General features: G+C 37.0%; 1 protein-coding gene across 2 annotated transcripts in view; it reads right to left on the bottom strand.

The window, feature by feature from the left end:
- Positions 1 to 22,433, bottom strand: part of BPGM (bisphosphoglycerate mutase) — a 51,028-nt gene that overhangs the window by 8,687 nt on the left and 19,908 nt on the right. The window contains exons 1-2 of one of the 2 annotated variants that reach the window (XM_003771627.3): positions 20,388 to 20,490; positions 18,577 to 19,237 (exon numbers count right to left, since the gene is read on the bottom strand). In XM_003771627.3, the coding sequence (XP_003771675.1) occupies positions 18,577 to 19,177 (601 nt within the window). In that variant the 5' untranslated portion in view covers positions 19,178 to 19,237; positions 20,388 to 20,490. Of the gene's footprint in view, positions 1 to 18,576; positions 19,238 to 20,387; positions 20,491 to 22,433 lie in introns of those variants that run through there. The other variant, XM_003771626.3, reaches the window with a different exon arrangement.

The following is a 22,433-nucleotide window of genomic DNA, read 5'->3' as shown; positions in this document are numbered from 1 at the left end:
TTTTTAGAGACTCAGAGCAGAAGAGGGAAACTTCCCTCTGGTGAATAGACTTCTATGTGCCTTCTCTGCCTTCTTGCCTTATCAAGAGATGGTACAGTGACAGTGATTTGGGAGCCCAAGAAGCTATATTTTAATCCTGGCTTAGTTACTTTATTTGTCCCAGTTCCGGGTCTTGGTTTCCTCCTCTGTAAAATAAGGGGTTTGGATTAGATGATCTTGAAAATCTCTTGCAGCTTTAACATTTTAAGGTTCTATTACAACTAGTACAGAAATTTTCCAATCCAGGTTATTTGTTGAACATCATTTGTGAAATATTGTATTATGTAAACCACAAGAATAAAAAATAAAATAGATAGAAGGTCTCTAAGGAATTTTTAATCTAATGAGGAGAGGCAAGATCAGAGTTCATGCTGATTAAGAACAAAGTAAAAGTAACATTTGAAACGTTCAAGGAGAAGCAGCAGAATTTTCTTCCTGAGAAAACTTCATAGAAGTATATTTTTTCGATAGGAAATGGGTTGCTTTTGTTTCTACACACACACACACACACACACACACACACTTTATTTCCTTCCTGTCAGAATCTACTTTTAGGGTGAACTTTTTGTTAGCTGTCTAGACCATATTCCTATTTTGGAAGGACTTTTGATTCTATGAGGCAAGTGTTCCATGCAAAATCAATGATCATTCAGAAAGGCCTGGGGAAGACTTGCATGAACTAATGTTAAGAGAAATGAGTAGAACCAGGAGAACATTGTACACAGCAACAAGATTATGTGATGATCAACTTTGATGGATGTGGCTCTTTTCAGCAATGAGGTGATTTAGGCCAGTTCCAATGGTCTTGTTATGGAGAGAGCCATCTGCATCCAGAAAGAGAACTATGGGGACTGATTGATCACAACATAGTATTTTCACCTTTTTGTTGTTGTTTGCTTGCTTTTTTCTCTCTTTTTTCCTTTTTTGACTTTTCTTGTGCAGCACAATAATTTAGAAATATGTATAGAAGAATTGCACATATTTAACATATATCAGATGATTTGCTGCCTAGGGGAGAAGGTTGGAGGAAGGAAGGGAGAAAAAAATTGCAACACAAGATTTTGCAAAGGTGAATGTTGAAAACTATCTTTGCATGTATTTTGAAAATAAAAAAGCTATTATTAAAAAAATTAATTGTCAAGTCCCAAATTATTTAGAAACTGTCAAATATGTATATACTTTGAAGTGCATACACACATCTGGGTCACATTTAATTTGCTAAGAAGCTATGATTAAAGATTAGGGAAATCATTTTCCATGATTTCTGGGAGAGGGAAGAGAATGGGAAACCAAAAAGAATCAAAATTAGCTAGTGAAGTATTAAAGTCTTTAGGCTTTGTCAACAGGTGGTCACAAATCACTCCTGTTTTATTATTTTTTTTTTGTTACTGTTTTTGCTTTTGTCCTGACCACTATATTGGGAACTCCTTTCTACCAATCAATGCACATATGTAACTCTTCTGTAGTCTTAGAAAATTGCTTAAAATATCCATAAAGTTAAAACCTGTTAAATCAGGTTGGAAAAGGAAAATGTTCAACTTCTCCCAATTTGGACTATGAGGCTAGAAAGAGTGAGACTAAGAAAAAATTTGTTGTTGAGCAAAAGAAATCGAACCACCATGTGTACGATTGCCTTATCACTTAGGATAAAAGAAAGTAAAAGAACCTCTATCCTTCATGTTTAAATCATAATTAATATCTTCTAGCCACCTTTCCTTAAATAGTCAAGGTTTAAACTATAAATTCCAAATTAATATAGTATGAATTAAAGTCATTTACTCCATAAGATTATAAAAACCACAGATCTATAGCTGGCAGGAAGCTCAGAAACCCATCTTGTCCAACTTCCTCATTTTACAGATATAGAAATTGTAGCCCAGAAATGTTAAAGGACCTTTCCCAAGATTACAGTATCAATAAGTATCAGAGTCAAGATTTGAACCCAAGTTCCAAGCCTATGACTTTTCTACCATATTACAATGACTGTGCCCTAAGGAAAAAAGTTAACTTTAAAAGTTTTACTTCAGTGTTTTTATATTTATGTCCAAATAGCCTGGTTTAAATTCTATTCCAGCTAACTTGGAACATACTATGTTTGTTCTAAATATCCAGTTTTCACATTTTGAAGATAGGAAAATAGTCTGACAGAGGTTAAGTTATCAAGCTGACTTGAAAATGAACAAAAACACTTATAATGCAACTTGATTGTGTAATAAAGATGAGGTGGGGAATGGGAGTATTTAGGGAGGAAATCTTTTCTATATGGTATAATATTTTAACTATAAAAAAAGCTGCTGAGCTCAAGGTTCCCAGAGCTTCCATTTCAAATCCCATACAAGAATACTTAAATCAAACTTCATTCCACCATTAGGTAGGTGTTGTTTTTTCTTTTAGGAGGCAATGCTTGACTGCTTTTGAAAATGGATTCCATTAAAATGTCAAAAGGCAACCACTCTGGTCTCTTCCCCGCCCTAACTCCCAGTCTCTGCAACCAGACCTGGCTGCCCTTTCAACTATTTCTAATTTCATCCCACTCACTTCTGGGTCTAGTTATCCTCCAATACACAATCTTCCAGTGTTTGAATCTATGTGTTCTGGTGTCACACTCACCCCTGCTCTCAACTTAAGAAGTCTCCACATTCTGAGGATTGGTCACAGAGACTTAGTAATAATAAAATTATTATTATTATTATTAATAAAATGACTTCCTTGGCAGGAGCCAGACGATCACCGATGTTGGATAGGAAAGATATTTTTCCCCTCCATGAGGGCTGGCAGAAAACAAATGCCAGAAGTGACCAGGCCAGACAGAGAAGGAAACGAAAACTTCCTGCCCAGCAAACCACTGAACCAGAGTCTATTAAATTATTCAGGTGCACATTAAGAGCTTCCATAAAAATGCTTTGTAAAAGGTGGGTCTGAAAAGACATTTGAGAAACAGATCACAGTCTGCCATGGAGACAAAATAACGGCTAATATTTATGTGGCTAGGACTAGAATTTGCAAAGCACTCTACATACATTTAATTCTTACAAAAATGGGGGAGATACTATCATTAATTTCATTTTATAAATGAAAAAGGCAAAGCAGTATTGCTGTTCAATTGTGTCTCCTCTTTGTGACCTCATTTGGGGTTTTCTTGGCAAAGATACTGAAGTGCTTTGCTATTTCTTTCTGCAGCTCATTTGACAGATGAGGAAACTGAGGCAGACAGGAATAAGTGACTTGCCCAAGTTAAGCCAGTTAGTAAGTGTCCGAGGCCAGATTTGAACTATGTACTGCATCACCTAGATGTCCAGAAAGGCAGACAGAGATTAAAAACAAGAGAATAACTTGCCTGGAATCACAAAATTAATTAACTATCTAAAGAAGGATTTGAACTCAGGTCTTTCTGCCCCTGGTACTTTATCCACTATTCCACTTAGGACATCCATTAGATTGATTTCTCTGTCAAGAACTGATTGGATAAAAATTTCTTAACTTGCTTTACTGATCATTTCACTTTGGGGGATAAAGTAATAAAGGGACATACAGATTCTGGATTTGTATCATACCAACTAGGATGATGTATGTGCTGAAGTGAAAAATGGTACAAGTCTGAGAGGGAAATGACTACTACCTCTGAATTTGTAATAGAAGAACAGAGGGAATCCAGACATAATATGACAATCATCCTAGATTTGGGTAGAGATTTCAAAGAGAAAAGAAAACAGGTAGCATCCCATGACCTAAAACTCTACAAGGCAAGTAGGAAAGATGAGAATCCCTCCAAAGAAATTCTGGGAAATCAGAGAATACAATTTCAATAGGGAAGAGCAGGAGAAGTTATCAAAAGATAGGGGTGTACAGCAAGCTAAGCAATTGAGATTTTTAAAAGATATGTACTAGGGAAGCTAAATAGTGCCATGCATAGAACACCAGACATGGAGGCAAGAAGACTCATGTTCCCAAGTTCAAATCATCTTCCTGAGTGAACCTAGTCAAGCCACTCAACTCTATTTGCCTGTTTTCTGATCTGTAAAATGAGCTGAAGAAGGAAATGGCAAACAACTCTGATATCTGTGCCAAGAAAATTCTAAATGGAGTTACAAAGATTTGGACATGACTGGAATGACTCAACAACAACATAAAAGGGACAGAAAAAAGAGCAGAAAGTGGAAGATAAACAGAAAAGCTTATTACAATTCTTACGAAATTATTGTCAGACATTCTCAAGGTTCAAAGAAGGCAAGGCTTACAATGAAAGCTAGGGATAACAAAAAGACCTGATGTGTGTGAGACAGACAGACACAGAGACACAGAGACACAGAGACACAGAGAATAATTGTTGATTAAAAGTAACATAAGCCACTGACAAAATAGAAGATAGAAAAGATGTGGAATAACTAGCAGTTTTTCCGAAAAATATCTATAAACCTCAAGTGAGTCAACAATGAAATATGTCAATTAAGAAGCTAACTTATTGTTGACACTGATAAATTTGAGGCTCTACAGAGGAGAGCAGTTAGCATAAAGAAAGGTCTTGAGATCATGCCCATATGATAATTAATTGAAAGAACTAAATGTTTAAGTCAAAAAGAATATTGCAGGAGTATGGGGATAATATCTGTATTCTAATATTTGAATGATTATCATGAGATAAAATTTCAGAAGCATCTAAAAGTCAACCAGGGTACATGGTTTACAAATAAAGAGTGATACTATGAGCAAATTAAGAGAGCATGAAATAGCTTATTTGTAAAATTTATAAATAAGGAAAGAATTTAGGACCAAAGAAAATAGAAAGTGCATTACAAAATATAATATTGATAATTTTAATTAAATAACATTTAAAAGATTTTACACAAACAAAATACAAAGAAAGATAAAGGCCTCATTTCATATATATATATATATATATATATATATATATATATATATATATATGGTGATCAAAGTATATAAGCAGGCAGTTTTCAAACAAAGAAATCAAAGATATCTATATGAAAAAAATGGTCTAATTAGAGAAATGCAAATTAAAACAATTCCAAGGTACCACCTCACACCTACAGATTGGCTAATAGGACAAAAAATGAAAATGTTAAAATGTTGGAAGGGATGTGGGAAAACTGAAACATTAATACACTGCTAATGTAGTCATGAACTGATTCAGCTATTCAGAAGAGCAATTTGGAACTATGCCCAAAGGGCTATAAGACTCTGCCTACCTTTTGATCCAACAATACCACTGCTAGATCTATATCTCAAGGAATATCAAAAAAGGAAAACAACCTATCTGTACAAAAATATTTACAGCAGCTCTTGTGGTAGCTAAGAATTGGAAATTTAAGGGGTGCTCATCAATTGGGAAATGGCTAAATAAGCTGTATTATGTGATTATGATGGAATATTATTGCCCTACTAGAAATGACAAGCAGGATGATTTCAGAAAACCCTGTAGAACCTTACATGAACTGATGTATAGTGAAGTGAAAAGAACCAAGAGAATGTTATACACAACAAGAGTCATATTGTTCAATGAAGAATTGTAAATGATTTAGCTAATCTCAGCAAAACAATAATCTAAAACAATCCTAAAGGATTAAAGATGAAGCATACTAACTACCTCCAGAGAAAGAATTGATAATATTTGAATACAGACTGAAACATACTATTTTTCATTTTCTTTCTTCCTGCTATGGAAATATTTTACATAATTGCACAGGTATAACCTCTATCTGATTGTGTACCATTCTCAGAGATGGGGGCAGGAAGGAAGAAAGGGAGGGAGGGACAGAATTTGGAAGTCAAAACTTTAAATAAAAATTGAAAAAACAAAACAAAAGTCAACCAGGCCAAAGTAGGGCTCCCAAATCCAGTTTTCCTAACTTTTTTATTTCTATGGAAATAGACCCTCCTTCCAGTCATCCAGCTTCACGACCCGGGTATTATCCTCAACTATTCACTTTCTCTCGTTGCCTTATTAAATCATCTGCTGAAACCTGTTATTTCTACCTACACAAGATCTTTTGCATCTAGTCTACCTCATGAGGCTGTTATGAGGCTCAAATGAGCTATTTATAAAGCACTCAGCACAGTACCAGGTACACAGTAGATGCTATATCAGTGTGTATTCTCTTCCCTTCCCCTTCTCTTTCTTCTCACAACAATCTAATATAGATTCTTATCATCCCTCACCTAGATTAATACAACAGTCCCCTTTGCCCCAATTATTTCCCTCATAGCTAACTTCTCCAATTCATTTTCTACACAGATAACAAAGTAATATTCCTAAAACAATTCTGACCATGTTACTCCTTCTGCTTTAAGGATAAGGTAAAATACTCCTTACGATCTTGCTCCAACTGATGTTTTAGATTTATTTTCTGCCACTCCCCACCATTTAGGCTACATGTCAGTCTAACTAGCCTCTTTCTGGTACTCCCTGTCTCCAACTTTCCATTTTCCACTGCATATTCTTAGAATGCATTCCTTCCTCATGTGCCTCTTGAAATCTTCAAGCCCTTAACCAAATGTCAGCCCCTTTCCAGATCTCCCATTCATTAATGCTTCTTATTAAGTTACTGTGTATATGTATATACATTACTAGTCTGCATATATGTTGTTTCCCTCCAAACTAATCTTGTCTTTCTAATACCAGCACCCATTCCAGCAAATGATTAAAAATGCTTTTAAGATTGAATCAATTAGGGTAATTCTGCACATCTTCAGAGGGTACAATAATGGGAAGTTGTAAAGAGGCAAAACCAGCATTGATGAACCATTCAGGGGGTGGCAGTGGGGATTGAAGGGAATAAAACAAATGTCCTAAACAACGAGAGCTATCCAAAAGGGAATTGACTGACTTGAAAGGCAACGCATAACCTGCCATTGGAGATCTTCAAACCAAAGGCAGTATAATGTGAAAGGGACTGTTATTTAGGTTTGGAATAGATTGTGAGGTGACAGTGAATAAAGAGCTGGCCCTAGAGTTAGAAGTACTCAAATTCAATTCTGGCTTTAGATGCTTCCTAGCTGGATGATCCTGAGCAAGTCATCGAACCCTATTTCCTTCAGTTTCCTCATATGTCAGATGAACTGGAGAGAAGGAAATGACAAACCACTGCAGGGGTCCTCAAACTTTTTAAATAGGGGGCCAGTTCACTGTCTCTCAGATTGTTGGAGGGCCGGACTATAGTAAAAACAAAAACTTTGTTTTCTGGGCTTTTAAATAAAGAAACTTCATAGCCCTGGGTGAGGGGGATAAACGTCCTCGGGCCGTAGTTTGAGGACCCCTGCACTGCTGGAATCTTTACAAAGTGTTAAGCCATTGGAGTTGATTTGATCTTAGAAAGAGATATTTTGGGCCAGAACTTGAAACAAGGTACTAGGTGGAACTGATAGAAACAATGCTTGTGTTCACACCTCTAGAGAGCTCATAAGTATCTAAGTACTCAAAGGAGTTCACATGTTTGGGAGGGTGCAGGGCTTAGTAGGGCTTAGTCCGAATTCATACCTCCCTTAGGGCCAGAGAGCACTCTGGGAGATAATCCAGAATCCTTCTCCCTCTAGAAGGCGGAGTTAACCTTTAGGAGATCACATATATAGGGAGCTTTTGAAGCTTGAGCTTAGTTCTTCTTGTGGGACTGACTTGAGTTAGTTACTTGAGGGAGTTTCTTGGAGAGTTTTCTTGTGAATATTGACTGGGGTCAGAGACAGGAGACTCTGGAAGAAAGCCTACAAGCCCTATCTTCTACCTTGGTGCTGGCTAGAGGCTGAAGAAAGCAGAGGCAGAAGTCAAGGACAAAGCTGCAAGAGCTCTTGGAACCAGGCAGAAAGATAGGCCTCAACTAACCGGGCTAATTTGGAAGGAGAAATAAACGTTTACATTTTTACCAGCTGGCTGCGATTTTGGAGTAATTATTTATTTCAAATGAGACTAAGGCTGCCTCCAGAAAACCTTCACATTTTGGTGCCCTGAACGTGGGACTGACAGGACCCTCAGCTGATTTCAGTGGAAAAGCTCCAATCCTGATTTCAGTAGAAAAGCCTGTGATCCTGATCAAGTGGAAAAGTCTCCTCAACTCAGAAATTAGAGTGAGTACAACAAAGAAATTTTGTTAAAAGAATTAAAGTAGAATTTCAGCTAAGATGGGACAGATCTTTAGAAAACAGCCTTCTGTTTCTGTACAAGGAAAATGTTTAGAGAGCATTGTTAAAGTTATGGAAAGTGAAGGTTTGATTATAATTATGGAGCAGATCACTGAATTTTTACAAACTGTTAAGAATATATGTCTTTGTTTCTCTCTGAAAATTGTTATACAAGTACAATCATATAAATATAAGTTGTTTTTTTCATGTAGGAGCTGAGGAGACTCTGGACAAGGCATAAGACCCTTTAGTCCAGTAAAAGGAACCCTGCTGATATGTCTGGTTTGGCTCTCCATCCCCCACCCAGGAAATCTTGACTTTCCTGAGAAGTCAAGGGGCCTGACAACCTGTGTTGTAATTAAAGCAGAGTTATTCTAAAACGGCAAGGAAACATCTGTACACAATAGCAAGTTGTTTGTAGTGTCCAGCATGCACAGTATTCTATAGTTAGGCAGCATCCTATAATGTTCTGGTTAGCTTTCTGGAGGGAGAGGGATTCTGGGTTATCTCCCAGAGTGCTCTCTGGCCCTAAAGGAAGTGTGAATTCGGACTAAGCCCTACTAAGCCCTGCATCCTCCCAAACATGTGAACTCCATTGAGTACTTAGATACTTATGAGCTCTCTAGAGGTGTGAACACAATCATTGTTTCTATCAATTCCACCTAGTACCTTCTTTCAAGTTCTGGCCCAAAATATCTCTAAGATCAAATCAACTCCAATGGCTTAACACTTTGTAAAGATTCCAACACTGCACTATAGTATCTTTGCCAAGAAAACCCCAAATGGGGTCATGAAGAGTCAGATCTATGGAAATAGCACCAAGCACTACCACAAATCTTTAGAGGTCCCTTCCCACTGAGATTCTGGGATATCATAAATCTGCTCTAACATGGGCTACATTATAAAATTGAAATCTAATAATTTACAAGTTACTAACATTATACAAAAGATCCTCAAGTATCAAATGTTTGATAAATCTATTTTAAAAAGTATCTTTTGAGTACTAGGAGCCATTGCCAAACTGGTGAATCAAATGAAGATAATTTTGAGAGCTTTAAGTCTGGGAAGATACAATTTGTTCTTTTAAAGTCCGGAGCAATTCTTTTGAGTAGAGATAAATCTATACAGAAAAGAAAAGCCACTCTCAGGCTTTACTTCCTTTTATCATCTCCTATAATTCAATAATCAGAGGCTTAGCAGAAAAAGATTGTAGAGGCACTTAACACATTTCCTAATCTATTTAAGTACTCAGGCTTCCAGTTTCTTGATTTCCTTAAGATTTCTGGGACATTATTACCTAGGGCATTATTAATTTCCTTGAATTCTAGGGCATTATTATCTCATAAAAACCAAACCCAAAATGATATTAGTAAAACCAGTATTATTTCATTAAGACAGTTCTGCTTTTAAGAAAGCATTCTAAAAGAGTTAAAAGAATATTAGAACCAGTCTCCCTCCTCTCACCTGTAATTTCACAGGTAGACTTTCCAACTTCAGAAGTTGCATCAAAATATTAAAGAAATGAGCGATAATGAAAAGCACACTAGATTTGAAAGCAGAGAACTCTAGCTCTGCTTTTCACTAGCTGTGTAATGTAATTCTTCAATTTCTTCTTCCTCATTCTGTAGTGTATCTGTAATATATCTCCTGCTTATTTCCAGTATCTCTAGATGTTTTTGTGCCCAATGGCAATGGTATATCTGACCAAAATAGCGTGCTTTTGCTCCTTGGCACTATTCATGTGCCTGGGATGTTTAATCCCAGTCTGGTAGTAGACCTGGCGCCAGGGCTCCAAGCTGGGGGTATTGAGGAAGGTAAGTATGTTGTCTTGAATTGGATATCTGTGTTGTCTTCCAGGCAATCAGTCTAATCCTAAATGTCACTTTTAACCTAGCTACTTCTGTTAACACTGCCATCTTCATAGTCCCCCACGTTTATTAAGTCTTCCTGTCCCCTCAGCCTTTGTCTTCAATAAGCTGCCAAGACCTATGGCTTCACCTCCATCACATTCATTACCTTAGTTATATATGTATCCCTTAGTTATACTCCCACAATCACCAATATAGTCCGAGTCCTCATTGTCTTTGATCTTGCCCATGGATCAAATGTAAACATTCAGCTTAATATTTAAAAAGCCATTGAAAATATGACTTGAAATTTTCTTTCCAATATTATTTTACATTACTCTTATTTACTTACTCTTTTTTTTAGATAAAACAAATATCTATCCATTTCCTAAACAGACATTCCATCTCTCAACTCAGTACATTTTGCCAACATCATCCCCCATCTCCCACATCTAGAATGGACGTCTTCCTCAGTTCTACCTTTTAGAACCCTTATCCTTCAAGAATTAACTCAAGGATGTTCCCTCCCAATGAACCTGTCCCTGAATTTGCCAATTGTCAGAGATTTCTCCTTCCACAAATTACTTGTGTGTATGTTGACTGATCCAATAGAATATAAGTTTGAAAGTAAATACTATTAAATTTTATCTTTGTTTCCCTACCATATATTAGGTACTTAATAAATATTTGTGAAATTGAAAGAGACAAAAGAGTCCTGACCATGGGAAAAACAGAAAGATACCAAGTACACTGAGGTCCTAACAAATAGTGTCTGAAACAAGGCAGATTGGGACCTGTCCAGGAGTATACTGAGGTTCCTGAGATTTTGCCTGTTCCTTCTCTATTGAAGCTGTGAGTTATAGAGGAGGCTATGACCAGAACTACTCTGGGGGAAAAGTGAACTGAAACTGTATTTGAGAATGTGGCTGAGAGTGTTTGCTACTGCTTTGTTATTCATTTTGAACCCAATTAAATGGTTTTCTGTATCAATGTTGTTCTTTGTCTGAGCTTGGTAGCTATAAAAGTTAATCACAAACATCTCCATTAGGCAAGTTCTTTTTAATAGGTTTCTAACATTCAATGGATTGATGAAATCTTTTGCAATATTCCAAAGAAAAAATATCACATTTAAATAAGAAAGGAAGAACTTATTAAGCACCCACATGTTACAGGCAGGTAAGTGGCTCGGTGGGTAGAGAACTGCCTTGGAAATAAGATTTTTTTTTCTTGAGATCAAATCTAGCTTCAGACACTTCTCAGCTGTGTGATTCTGGGCAAATCACTTTACCCTACTTATCTCACTTTCCTCATCTATAAAATGAACTGGAGGAGAAAATGGCAAAGTACTCCAATATCTTTGCCCAGGAAACTCCAAAACGGGGTCATAGAAAATCAGACACAATTGAACAACTTGTGCCAGCACTTTGCTAAGCACTTTACAAATATGAACCTATTTGATTCTTACTACAATCTTTCAAGGTAAATGTAGTTATTACCAAATTTTACAGAGGAGGTAGGGTTAGTCTCTAACCTAAGAAGGGTAAAAGTTAAATGACTTGCTTAGGGTCACACAATTGGTGTCTGAGGCTGCATCTGAACTCAGACATCATCCAGGACATCTAGTAAATAAGAATGTAGGCAAAGGAGGTTCTTAAACTGTTTTCAATTCAACCAACTATGATAATGGTCAAATTATTCAGGTTCTCTTTTAATTGCATTACTAATCTCCCCTACTTCATAAGAATGTAGGGGAAGGGAATATATGTTAAGGATACCCAGATATTAACTGACATTTAAAGAGTGTATGCAGTCCCCTGTCCTTGTGGCATATTTGGTCACAAATAATAGCTTTTAATGCTGGAAGGAACCTTAAGGATCCCAACCAATTTTTCTACCACTCTCCTCTCCCATTTTAAATATGAAGATATTGAGGTCAAAAGAAATTAAATGGTTTTTCCAAAGTCAACATGGTCATAAAATAGGAGAGCAAAAATACATACCCAGGTTCTTTGACTGAACGCTCCCCCCTTTGTTTTTGCATTACACCATGCAAATATATGATATACATGAGTGTACTTCAGGAACAAACACTGAAGGATAACCATATGGTAGGAGGACTCAGATAATTACTAGGCTCCCTTTCCTAGAATTTTAGGCTTTGTGTTAAGGAGATTAAATTCATTTCCCTCTCTCAGGAAATTCTGAGCTAGCTTACTTAGCTAGCTTCCAGGATTTGCTTTTAATACTTCCTCTAAACTTATGGCAAAAATCATTGGTTTCTAATAGAAGAAGTGATCAAAAGCTGTAAAAAGGCAGTTTTCAAAAGAAATAAAGCTTAACAACCATATGAAAGAATGCTACAAATGGTTAATATGAGAAACACAAATTGAGACAATTTTCACCTCACATTTAAAGTGACAAAGATAACAAATAAAGGAAAGTGTAAACTTTAGAGGCACTATGGGAAGACAGACACATTAACACACTGTCTGTGGAACTTGGGAGAGCATCTAACCATTCTGGAAAATCACTTAAAATTATACTAGAAAAGTCAGGCATCTCTTTAAGATCTGCAATGGAAGAGGGTGAGCCTTGACTAGAGTTCCCCATACCAATGAAATCAAGTGTCTCTCCATCCACCAAAAAAACTTCAAAACCCCAACCTCCAAAAGTCACAGAACCATGCATTCTCCCTGACATATACATTACCAGACATATATCCTCAAGTATGTCAAAAAGAAAAATTTAGCACATGTACTTAAAAAAATAATTCTAGTACTTTGTAGTAGAAAAAAGTTGCAAGAAAAGTACCCATTGACTGAAGAAATGCTGAGCAAACTGTAGCATATAAAGCAATAGATTGCTATGGCATAAGAAATTATGCATAAAAGAAATTAAGAGAATGTTAAGAGAAATTTGGGAAGACCTTATGAAATAATTCAGAAGTAAGCAGAGCCCCAAGAATTTACATGATGACTACAATAATGAAACAAAAAACATTGCAAAGCTTAAGAACCTTCATCAGAATGATGACTAATGATTTTGGAGAATTGACTTTGCTATATGTCTCTCTCTATCTCAGGAAACAGGTGGTATGCTACATGACCATGTGTTTCTTTCTTTCTTTCTTTCTTTTTTTTTTACTTAACTATTCTTTTTTTGTTGCAAAGGAGGGTTTTTTAGAGAGTGAGATAAGAGAAACATTAATAAACCATTTTTTAAAAAATTGACCTCTCTTCTAGAAGAAAAAAAATCTACCCTTTTCCATGTACAGAATATTTAATTTTTTGAAATTTGAGAAAATTCAGAAACTGAAAATATTTTAAGTTTCGACTTTTCTTTTTTTTAAAAAAAGAAATTGATTGTAATGTGTGTGCACAAGTCACATATTAGCACTACAAAGACTTAGGAACCACCTAGCTAATCCAACCCTCTTATTTTATAGCTGAGGATGCTAAGACCCATAGAAATGAAGTAATTCTGTATGTGTTGCTGAAGGCTATTTAGGACATATAAATTTAACTTCCTGCTTAAGACTAGCTCCTAATCATCTCTTTCCATTAGACTACTAGTATTCTCAATTCTGTCTCCTACTTGTTGTCTGAACTAATATGCCAGCAGAGGGTGCTATGGATTGAGGAATACAAGCCCATAAACCTTAGTGGTTGGGCCATGAGAACTGTAGGATTTAGAATCCAAAGAGTCCTTAGAGATATTTAACCGAGTTCACTCACTTGGCAGAAAAAAGTAATCAGTCAAGATTAAGGGAAGTGATTCATCCAAGATCACTTTGGTAGTAAGTAGAAAATAAAAACAATCAACCTAGATATTTTTTCCTTAAAGTCAGTATTATTTCTGCTACCATATAAAGCCTTATTTCTTCTACACTGTTTTAATCCTCATGCCTCTCACCTTTCTTTTCTTTCTTATTCCCTATAATTGATATTTTAAAAATTAGAGACTAACCCTAGCCTGCAATATGGCAACCGAACACAACTCAACTGTTCTTTGCACAGTTACCAATTATATCCTCACTTGCCAAATCTAATGGCCCTTTCTCAATCTTCTTGGCCTCTTTCAAGTATCTGATGGTGTTGACCAGGCTCTCAAGGTTTTCTGATGCTGCCTTCTTAGGGCATTCCCTTCTACCTCTCTACTACTTCTGAATCTCCTTTGCTGAATCATATACTCCCTAATTATGGGTGTATTCAAGCTCTGGCCCAAGTTCTTTTTTTCCTCCACCTCAATTGAAGTTCCAATTATAGAATTCATCAGGTTTCATGGATTTGTTAAATTATCACTATGTAGATGATTCCCAAACTCTTTTTTCTCTAAGTTTCAATCCAACACGACTAACTGCCCATGGAATATGTCCTTAGGTATCTCAGAATCAGGATGTCCAAATCAGAATTCATTATCTTCCCTAAAATTCTATCCCTATTCTAAATTTTCCTGTATTTGCTGAGAATACCATCATCCTTCCAGTCACTCAAGCTCTAATCTTCCTTGTCATCTTCAATTCCTCTGTTCTTATTCATTTAAAATATCCAATTACTTGTCATCACTTTTCTGTGTACAATAGTGCTCCCATATGCTCATTCCTCTCCACTCAGACAACTATCATCTTATTTCAATCCCTTATCATCTCTCTATGGCACTATTGTAATAAGTTTCTAATTGGTCTCCTCAAAATACTTTATATTATTCCACTTGTATTCTTTTCTTATAACAAATCCAAATTCCTAAATCTCCTTCCATTAAAATGGTAACTCCTGTTCCATCCACGTACACATTTTGTCTTTTAAAAGATTCTCAGGATACAACTATAACTGGAGGACAATTAAATAAACTGGCCTATGACTAGGACCTTCAATTTCATACATAACAGAAGGAAGTTGATGGTATAAGAAGTATCTGGGAAGAGATCCATTTACAACTCTAGAATCTTGTACCCATACATGGACTAAAGTAATCTCTGAGGAAAAGAACAAAAAATGATGTTGAACCTTAGAACAATATGCTAAATATAAAAATGTCCTTTTAAAAAAAAGGAACCATCTCTAGGAGAGGTTAAAGACTTTATTCTTTAGGGAAGAATGTGTAGAGTTATAAGAGTTCCAATTGCAGTCCTGAGATAGAAAAAAGTATCTGCACTACCCACCTAATACTTCCAAGACATCAGTTTCAGAATGCACTTTGCTCTTCCTTCCTTTCCCTCCCCAAAGGAATTCTCAATCTTATTTGGAGTAAAAGATATTTAAAGGTACTACATATCTTCTTTCAAAGTGATTTTACTGAGCACATATTAAATGCAAAGCCCTGATCTAAGCAATGAAAATAGGGTTTTTGGTTGGGGGAAGCATTTAGAAAAAAAAATGGGGATGCAGTCTGAAAATCTAATCATTGGGGGCAGCTAGGTGGTGTAGTGGATAGAGCACCAGTCCTGAAGTCAGGAGGACCTGAGTTCAAATTTTATCTCAGACACTTAACACTTCCTAACTGTGTGACTCTAAGCAAGTCATTTAACAGTGATTGCCTTAGAAATGAAAGAAAGAAAGAAGGAAAGAAAGACTTAAAGGTCTTGTTGGAATAATACTTTTTCTTGAAATCATGGACATGGAGATTCCATGAGATATGGAATATGTGATTACTATCAGTAAAAGATAAGTTCCTTGCCCTGACTTAAAATCTATATGAAAAGTTAAATGAAAGCATGGGTATAGGAACATAAAATCTAATTTACATCAGCCCTTATCTAGGCAGTCAAAGTCATAAAACAAAAACTGAAAAACACCTGGTAAAAGCTTAGGCAGCAAGCTATTTTTACCATAAAAGCAAATGAGGGCTTTTTCACCAGCCAAAAACAAATGTCAACATCTTCACATTAAATCTCTTTTCTTTATGCATGGCTGTATTCCTTAGTACCTATGTGAAGTTTCTGTTCTCCCAGCTGACAAGAGTAGCAGGAGCAACACATTTTTTAAAAAGGGGCAGCTAGGTAGTGCAGTGGATAAAGCACCAAGCCTGGAGCCAGGAAGACTCATCTTCCCAAGTTAAAATCTCGCCAAGACACTGTGTGACCCTAGGCAAGTCACTTAACTCTGTTACCCTCAGTTTCCTCATCTGTTTAAATGAGCTGGAGAAGGAAACCAAGGTAGTACTTTTGCTAAGAAAATACTAAATGGACTTATGAAGAGTCAAACAAAACTGAAAAAAACTCCAAACAACAGCAACAACAAAAAGGAATAGAAGTCTGGAAGCACATTATATGGTAACAACTGACAAAGGAACAATCAAAAGAACAGATAAAAAAAGTAGCCATCACAAGATTTTAAAGTACAATAAAGTAGACTGAATCAGCATGTGAAGAAAACAAATTTAAAATGTTGACAGCCTTTGGGGCTTTCTCTGTATTGCTATAATTCAAATACTATATAGTTTATAACTTAAGCTTCCGTTTGATCCAATGAACATTTACTGAGTAACTATTACAAACAATGCACTGGAGGTTATAAAGGCAAAGTTGTTACCGTTCTCAACAAATTTACATTCTATTATTGATTTCATTCATTTCACAGATAAGCACAAACATGTGATTACTTCAGGAAGAAGAAAATACATCATCAGGAACTGGGGCTCAGATAATAACTAAGGATTTCCCCAAAGAAGCCTTTGAAGGGAGCTGGGGATTCTAAAAACTTTCAACTCTATATAAATTATGATTCAGGGTAGATATGTTGCTCAAGAACGAAGGGAAGAATACAAACTACAGAAAGAACTTTTAAAAATAGTGGAGATAAAGATTTTAGCCCTTAAATTTCAGCTATCTGGAAAATCTGTTTGGGCAGAGGGCCTGCCCTCTGCGATGCTAAGTAAATTTGCAGGGAAATGTCCTTTTCCTTTATTCTTCCACAGACAGAATATTGATTGAGCTAGTCATGGAAAAGAGAAGGGTGGGGTCTGAGGATTAGTCACAGAAAAGAACTTTGAATATATTAAAACAGCATTTAAAGTTGGCACAAGCTAATCAGAACAAAGAACTCCAGAATTAGATTCGAAATCTGCCTCCAGCCTTGCCAGTTCCTACCCAAACCTCCTTACTGTTTCCTGTACATAACATTCTTTCTCCAGCTTCCATCCATATCTTTGCACAGATCATCCTCATAACTGGAATTCTCTAATTCTTCATCTCCACATCTTGAAATCTTTAGATCAAATTAAGGCTCAGCTCAAAATCAAAGACAGCTATTCCAATTCCTCTAGCTGTTAGCTCCCCTTCTCCTTCACCCTATGAACTAGGTGACAAGTACAGAGCACTGGGTCTACAGTCAGGAAGATCCCAGTTCAAATAAGTCTTCAGACTCTTCTAATTTTATGATCCTAGACAAGTCAAATCATTTAACTTCTATTTGCCTCAGTTGCCTCAAGAATAAAATGGAGAGGATAACAGCACCTAGCTCATAGAGCTGTTGTGAAGAAAAAATAAAATAATATTTGTGAAGTACTTCTCACAGATTCTGGCACATAAAGAAATTAAGTAAATTCTTATCAAATCACTGCATATTTATTTTGCACATATGTATGTTTATATGCATATTATTATGTTTGTGATCCTATTTATCCCCCAATACAAGGGTTCTTGACTTGAAGTCCATAGACTCCCAAGGGAATCTATGAATAGACTTGAGAAGCAATCTATAAACTCCGATAGTGGAAAAAACTGCATCTTTATTTTTATTCATCTTCAGTTTTCTTTGCTATGTATTTCATCCATCATTCAGAGAGGGTGCTCATTGAGCTTTACTAAACTGCCAAAAAGATCCAGGATATAAAATAAGGTTGAGAAAATCTACATTAGTCAAATGAAAACTCTTTGAAAGCTGGTGCTCTCTCATTTTTGTGTTTATATCACTAGTGCTTAAAAATAGGGTGTTTAGTACATATTGTTGTTCAACTTTTTTTTTCCTTAGTCTTGTCCAACTCTTCCCAAACCTATTTGGGGTTTTCTTGGCAAAGAGACAGGAGTGATTTGCCATTTCTTCCTCCAGCTCATTTTACTACACCCAAATGGTATGTGGTGTTTCCTCCACATGCATGATGAGGAAACTGAGGCACACAGTTAAGTGACTTACCCAGAGTCACAACTAGTAAGTTGTATAAGTCAGATTTATGCTCATGAAGATGAGTCTTCGTGACTCCAGACCCGGGACTCTATTCTAGCTTCCCTGCCTGGTATGTAGTACACATATAATAAAAGCATAGCGAGGATGGAAAAACTCGGTAACTTCATTTCCTCATTTTAAATATTACATTTTCTCCTAGCCTTTTATTTCCCCTATATAGCTGTTGTCTGGAAAAAGAAAATATTTAGGGGAAAAAAACACAATACATAATCTGATTTTTAAGTTAGGATAGTTCTCAGACCTGAAATTACAGAGACTAAGAAGACATAGGTATTCAAATATGTCTAGCTAATGTATTAATAACTACATCCTTTCTAAACCAAGAATAGCCCATAAGCACATCATGTAAATCTCGTAAGCAACATCAAATTTCATACCTTCCAGATGTTTCAGGAGGGCTCTACTACTATTGCCATGAGCCGAGATGAGAACAGTTTTTCCACTTCTCAGTTCCGGGGCAATCCTTTCAGTCCAATAGGGAAGCAGCCTGTCCAACACTTCCTTTAGGCTTTCGGCGCGGGGCAGCTGATCCACAGGCACATCACAAACCTTGTATCTCCGATCATTGTAGATTTCATGATAATAAGGATGGGATTCATCAATGGGAGGTGGAGTTACATTATAGCTTCTTCTCCAGATTCTCACTTGTTCTTCACCATGATTTAGTGCCATTTTCTCTCTGTTAAGGCCTATGAGGGCCCCGTAGTGCCTTTCATTTAGTCGCCAAGAACTCTCCAGTGGGACCCATTCCTGACCCAACTCTTCCAATATCAGCCAAGCGGTATGGATGGACCGATTAAGGACAGAGGTAAAGACAAGATCAAACTCAAAGTGGAGGGCTTTGAGTTGCTTGCCGCAGTTTCGAGCTTCCTGAACTCCATCGCTGTTAAGTTTCTGATCCACCCAGCTGCAAAAACGATTCTCCTTATTCCAAGCTCCTTCTCCGTGCCTTAACAAGACAAGTTTATACTTGGCCATCGTGATAGTGAGCTTCCCTAAAGCTCTTGAAAGGACCCACGTTTACTGATGGCAATACATCTAGAAAGAGGAGGGGAAAAAGGCAAAATGAGTCATGCTCCTCCTTCAACACTCTCACTTGGAAGAGGTAGCAAAAACAATAAGTATTTTTTTTTTTTGCACTAATGGACAGCTTCCAAAGTAAATTATCATTCCTTTGAACATTTTCACATCATATCTATCTAGTCACTCATAGGCCAGCACACACTCTGACTATACCTTACGGATAATTACAGGGAACCAAGTTGACTTAGGTGTTTTGATGGCAAGATATTATGTGTTAATTATAGGGTATCAATTAACAGAACACCTACTACACCCAAAAGGTATGTGGTGTTTCCTCCACATGCATAAGCAATTCATTCTGGGGAGAGAGGATTGAGGATTAATTGTATCAAGGAGATAGGAACACGCCTAACTCCTAAGAGACAGTGCCTCGGGCTTGGAAGAAGTTCCACCTATTTTTAAGTGTTTCACTTTCTCTCTAAGGGAGGAAGGAAGTGAGGGGAGAGGAGGAAGAATTATTTGTGGGTTCTGGAAAGTGCCATTCCCTTTCCCAAAGTTTAATAATAATAGTCACCCCAATAAAAGAACATGAGCATATCCATGTTGTATATAAAAGTCATTCTGAAATGTGGCAACCATCACTATCACTACCCATATTTATATCAACAATCACCAAGTATTTATTAAACACATAGCATGTGTGAGATTTTGTTAGATGCAAAAGACACAAGGAAAAAAAAAAAGAAGAGAGGAGAAAATCTTTTCACCCAAGGGACTGACATTCTCTCTGGGGAGACAATATGTACAAATAGAAACAAATGTGATAGTTTTGAGAGGGAAGGAAATATCATTACTTAATTATTTTAAAAGTACTTTCTTTATAACATAAAGTAGGTAATACAACCTACATTTTACATTTGAAAAAACTGAGGGTCTGAGGTGAAGTGGCCCCTTAGGAGTTTCAGAACGCCATATTTAAATGGCCCTCCCCAGGTTTCAAGTCCAGCACTATTCTACCATGTTGTCCCTTTTCATCATCCAAAATGGAAAACCAAATGCTACAGCTATCCCAAATAGCTCCCCAAGCAAGGCCCCAAGGAGCTCAGTATATAACTGACAGACATAAAAAATACACGAAAGATGAGCTCAAAATGCTGGCACTCACCTGGACAGTCAGAGGCATTTAACCTGCAGCAGGTCTCCCTCCTGCTTTGAAGGGAAGCCTCTGGCAGGGGGAAAAAAAATGTGGGCACTAAAACAAGTAATCCAGTGCAGCTGGGTAAAGCTGTCTGGAGGAGCAGATAAAAAAAAAAAAAAAAAACCATCAAGGTCTGAACTGGGTCGAAGACGGAAGACACAGATAACACAGGACCTTCACACATACACCCCAGCCACACCCTTCAAAGGGTATCTAGTCCAATGACGAAATTAAGTTAGTCTTGCAACCAGTACAAGTCACAAATATGTGCTATCAATCCAAATGACTGCTTAACTATATGCCCTCTGAAGGGAACAGTTCCCTCTCTCCCCCAAATAGGGGAATTCTTCTCAGGTGCAAAGTGAGGAAGTTATACTAAGTAATCTTTGGGCAGGAGTTCTTAACTTGTGTCACCAACAATTTTGCCGGATTGCCTCAGACTAAGGTTTTTAAATGCACATGTAAGATTAACAAAGGAATTCTAAATCATAATGCAATCATCCAAATATTGGGTGGCTCAGTGGAGAGAGAACCAGGCCTGAAGTTAGTCATCTTCCTGATTTCAAATCCGACGTCAGACACTTACCAGCTGGATGATCCTGTGCAAGTCACTTAACTATCTTAACTATCTCAGCCTCAGTTTCCTTATTTGTAAAAACGAAATAAAGAAGGAAATGGCAAACCACTTCAATATCTCCAACAAGAAAACTCCAGGGTTCATGGAGAGTCAGAAAAGACTGAAAAATAACTGAACAATAACAAAGCTAAACTTATTTTAAAAACCAGGTGAATAGGCCCTAGATTTTGTTGTTTTGGGGTTCCTTCTAGCTGTTGATGGTGCTTAGCTGTACATCCTATTCATCTCATCTTTCCCCTATAAAGTACCATAACCTAGCCACATGGCTGCCATTTGACCCTACCAATTAAGGGGATACCTGTAACAGCACAGTGTGCTCCAGTATTTGGGGAAAAAAAACACAAAAAGATCATTAAGATATAGTCCCAGCCCTAGCTAAATCCTATCTATCCCAGCAAGTCATATATTTACATGCATGAGCCCCCATGCTCTCTCGGCATATTTGCAATGTGGGGAGTAAAGATTACGAGAAACTCTGCTATTTTTAGCAACTCATTAATCTTCAAGATTCTTTCCCTGTTTACCAAAAGACCATGATTCACCCAGAAATACATCATCATCAGTAGCAAGGTTAAGACTCTAGACTCAACATTTCTATCTCTTAGAAGCGTCTAGAGCTACTGGAAAATGCCTTTTAAAAGGAGCCTGAGGGTTTGTGACAAACAAAGGAAAGGAGAAGATCTGGAAGCCATTAGGAGGAGGTAGCAACATTTAAGCTTTCTCTTTCCGGGCAAGTTAGGGGTTTCAGCCTTTCTGTGGAGCCAGAGCTAGGCTGCAGGGACTTGGGGCTAAGGCAGCTCAAGTCTAATTGCCCAGCTAGAAAAATCACTGGGGTGTGTGTGTGTGTGGGGAGGGGGTGCAGAAAGAGAATCCCAAGCTCCTGGGGTAGGAGGTGAGGAAGAAGGCCGAGATGAGAGAGAGAAGAGATTAAAGGCAATCAGCCAATAATATTTATATGAGTTTATGTGCATGTAGGTGGAAGGAAATACTGGAATATTTCTTTCTATCTCCAAAATAACAAATGAACAGAGAAAGGGCTGAGGGGATGATTACACAAGAAGAAATAGTAAATACACAAGTACTAGGGGAAAAAAAACCCAACACATTTATTCCTGAATCACGATGTGACCTTAGTCAAGTCAAATAATTTCTCTCAGCCTAAACTTCCTCCTCTCTGAAACAGAAGGATTAGGCTAGATTTTTGTGGGGGACTCTTCTAGTTTAAAACCTATCATTCTAGTATAAATACATATAAACATGTTGGTTTACATTACCCTGATGCCTCCTTAGGAGGCGATTGTAAAGTCTCAGAAGTAATGCCAACAGATCAATCAGATTGCACTCAGCTAAAAAAATAGAGGGTGAGTATCTGTTGC

Source organism: Sarcophilus harrisii, chromosome 5 (genome assembly GCF_902635505.1).
Source record: "Sarcophilus harrisii chromosome 5, mSarHar1.11, whole genome shotgun sequence".
NCBI lineage: Eukaryota > Metazoa > Chordata > Mammalia > Dasyuromorphia > Dasyuridae > Sarcophilus > Sarcophilus harrisii.
Note: the sequence above shows the minus strand (reverse complement) of the source record. Positions and strands in the feature narration are given on the sequence as shown.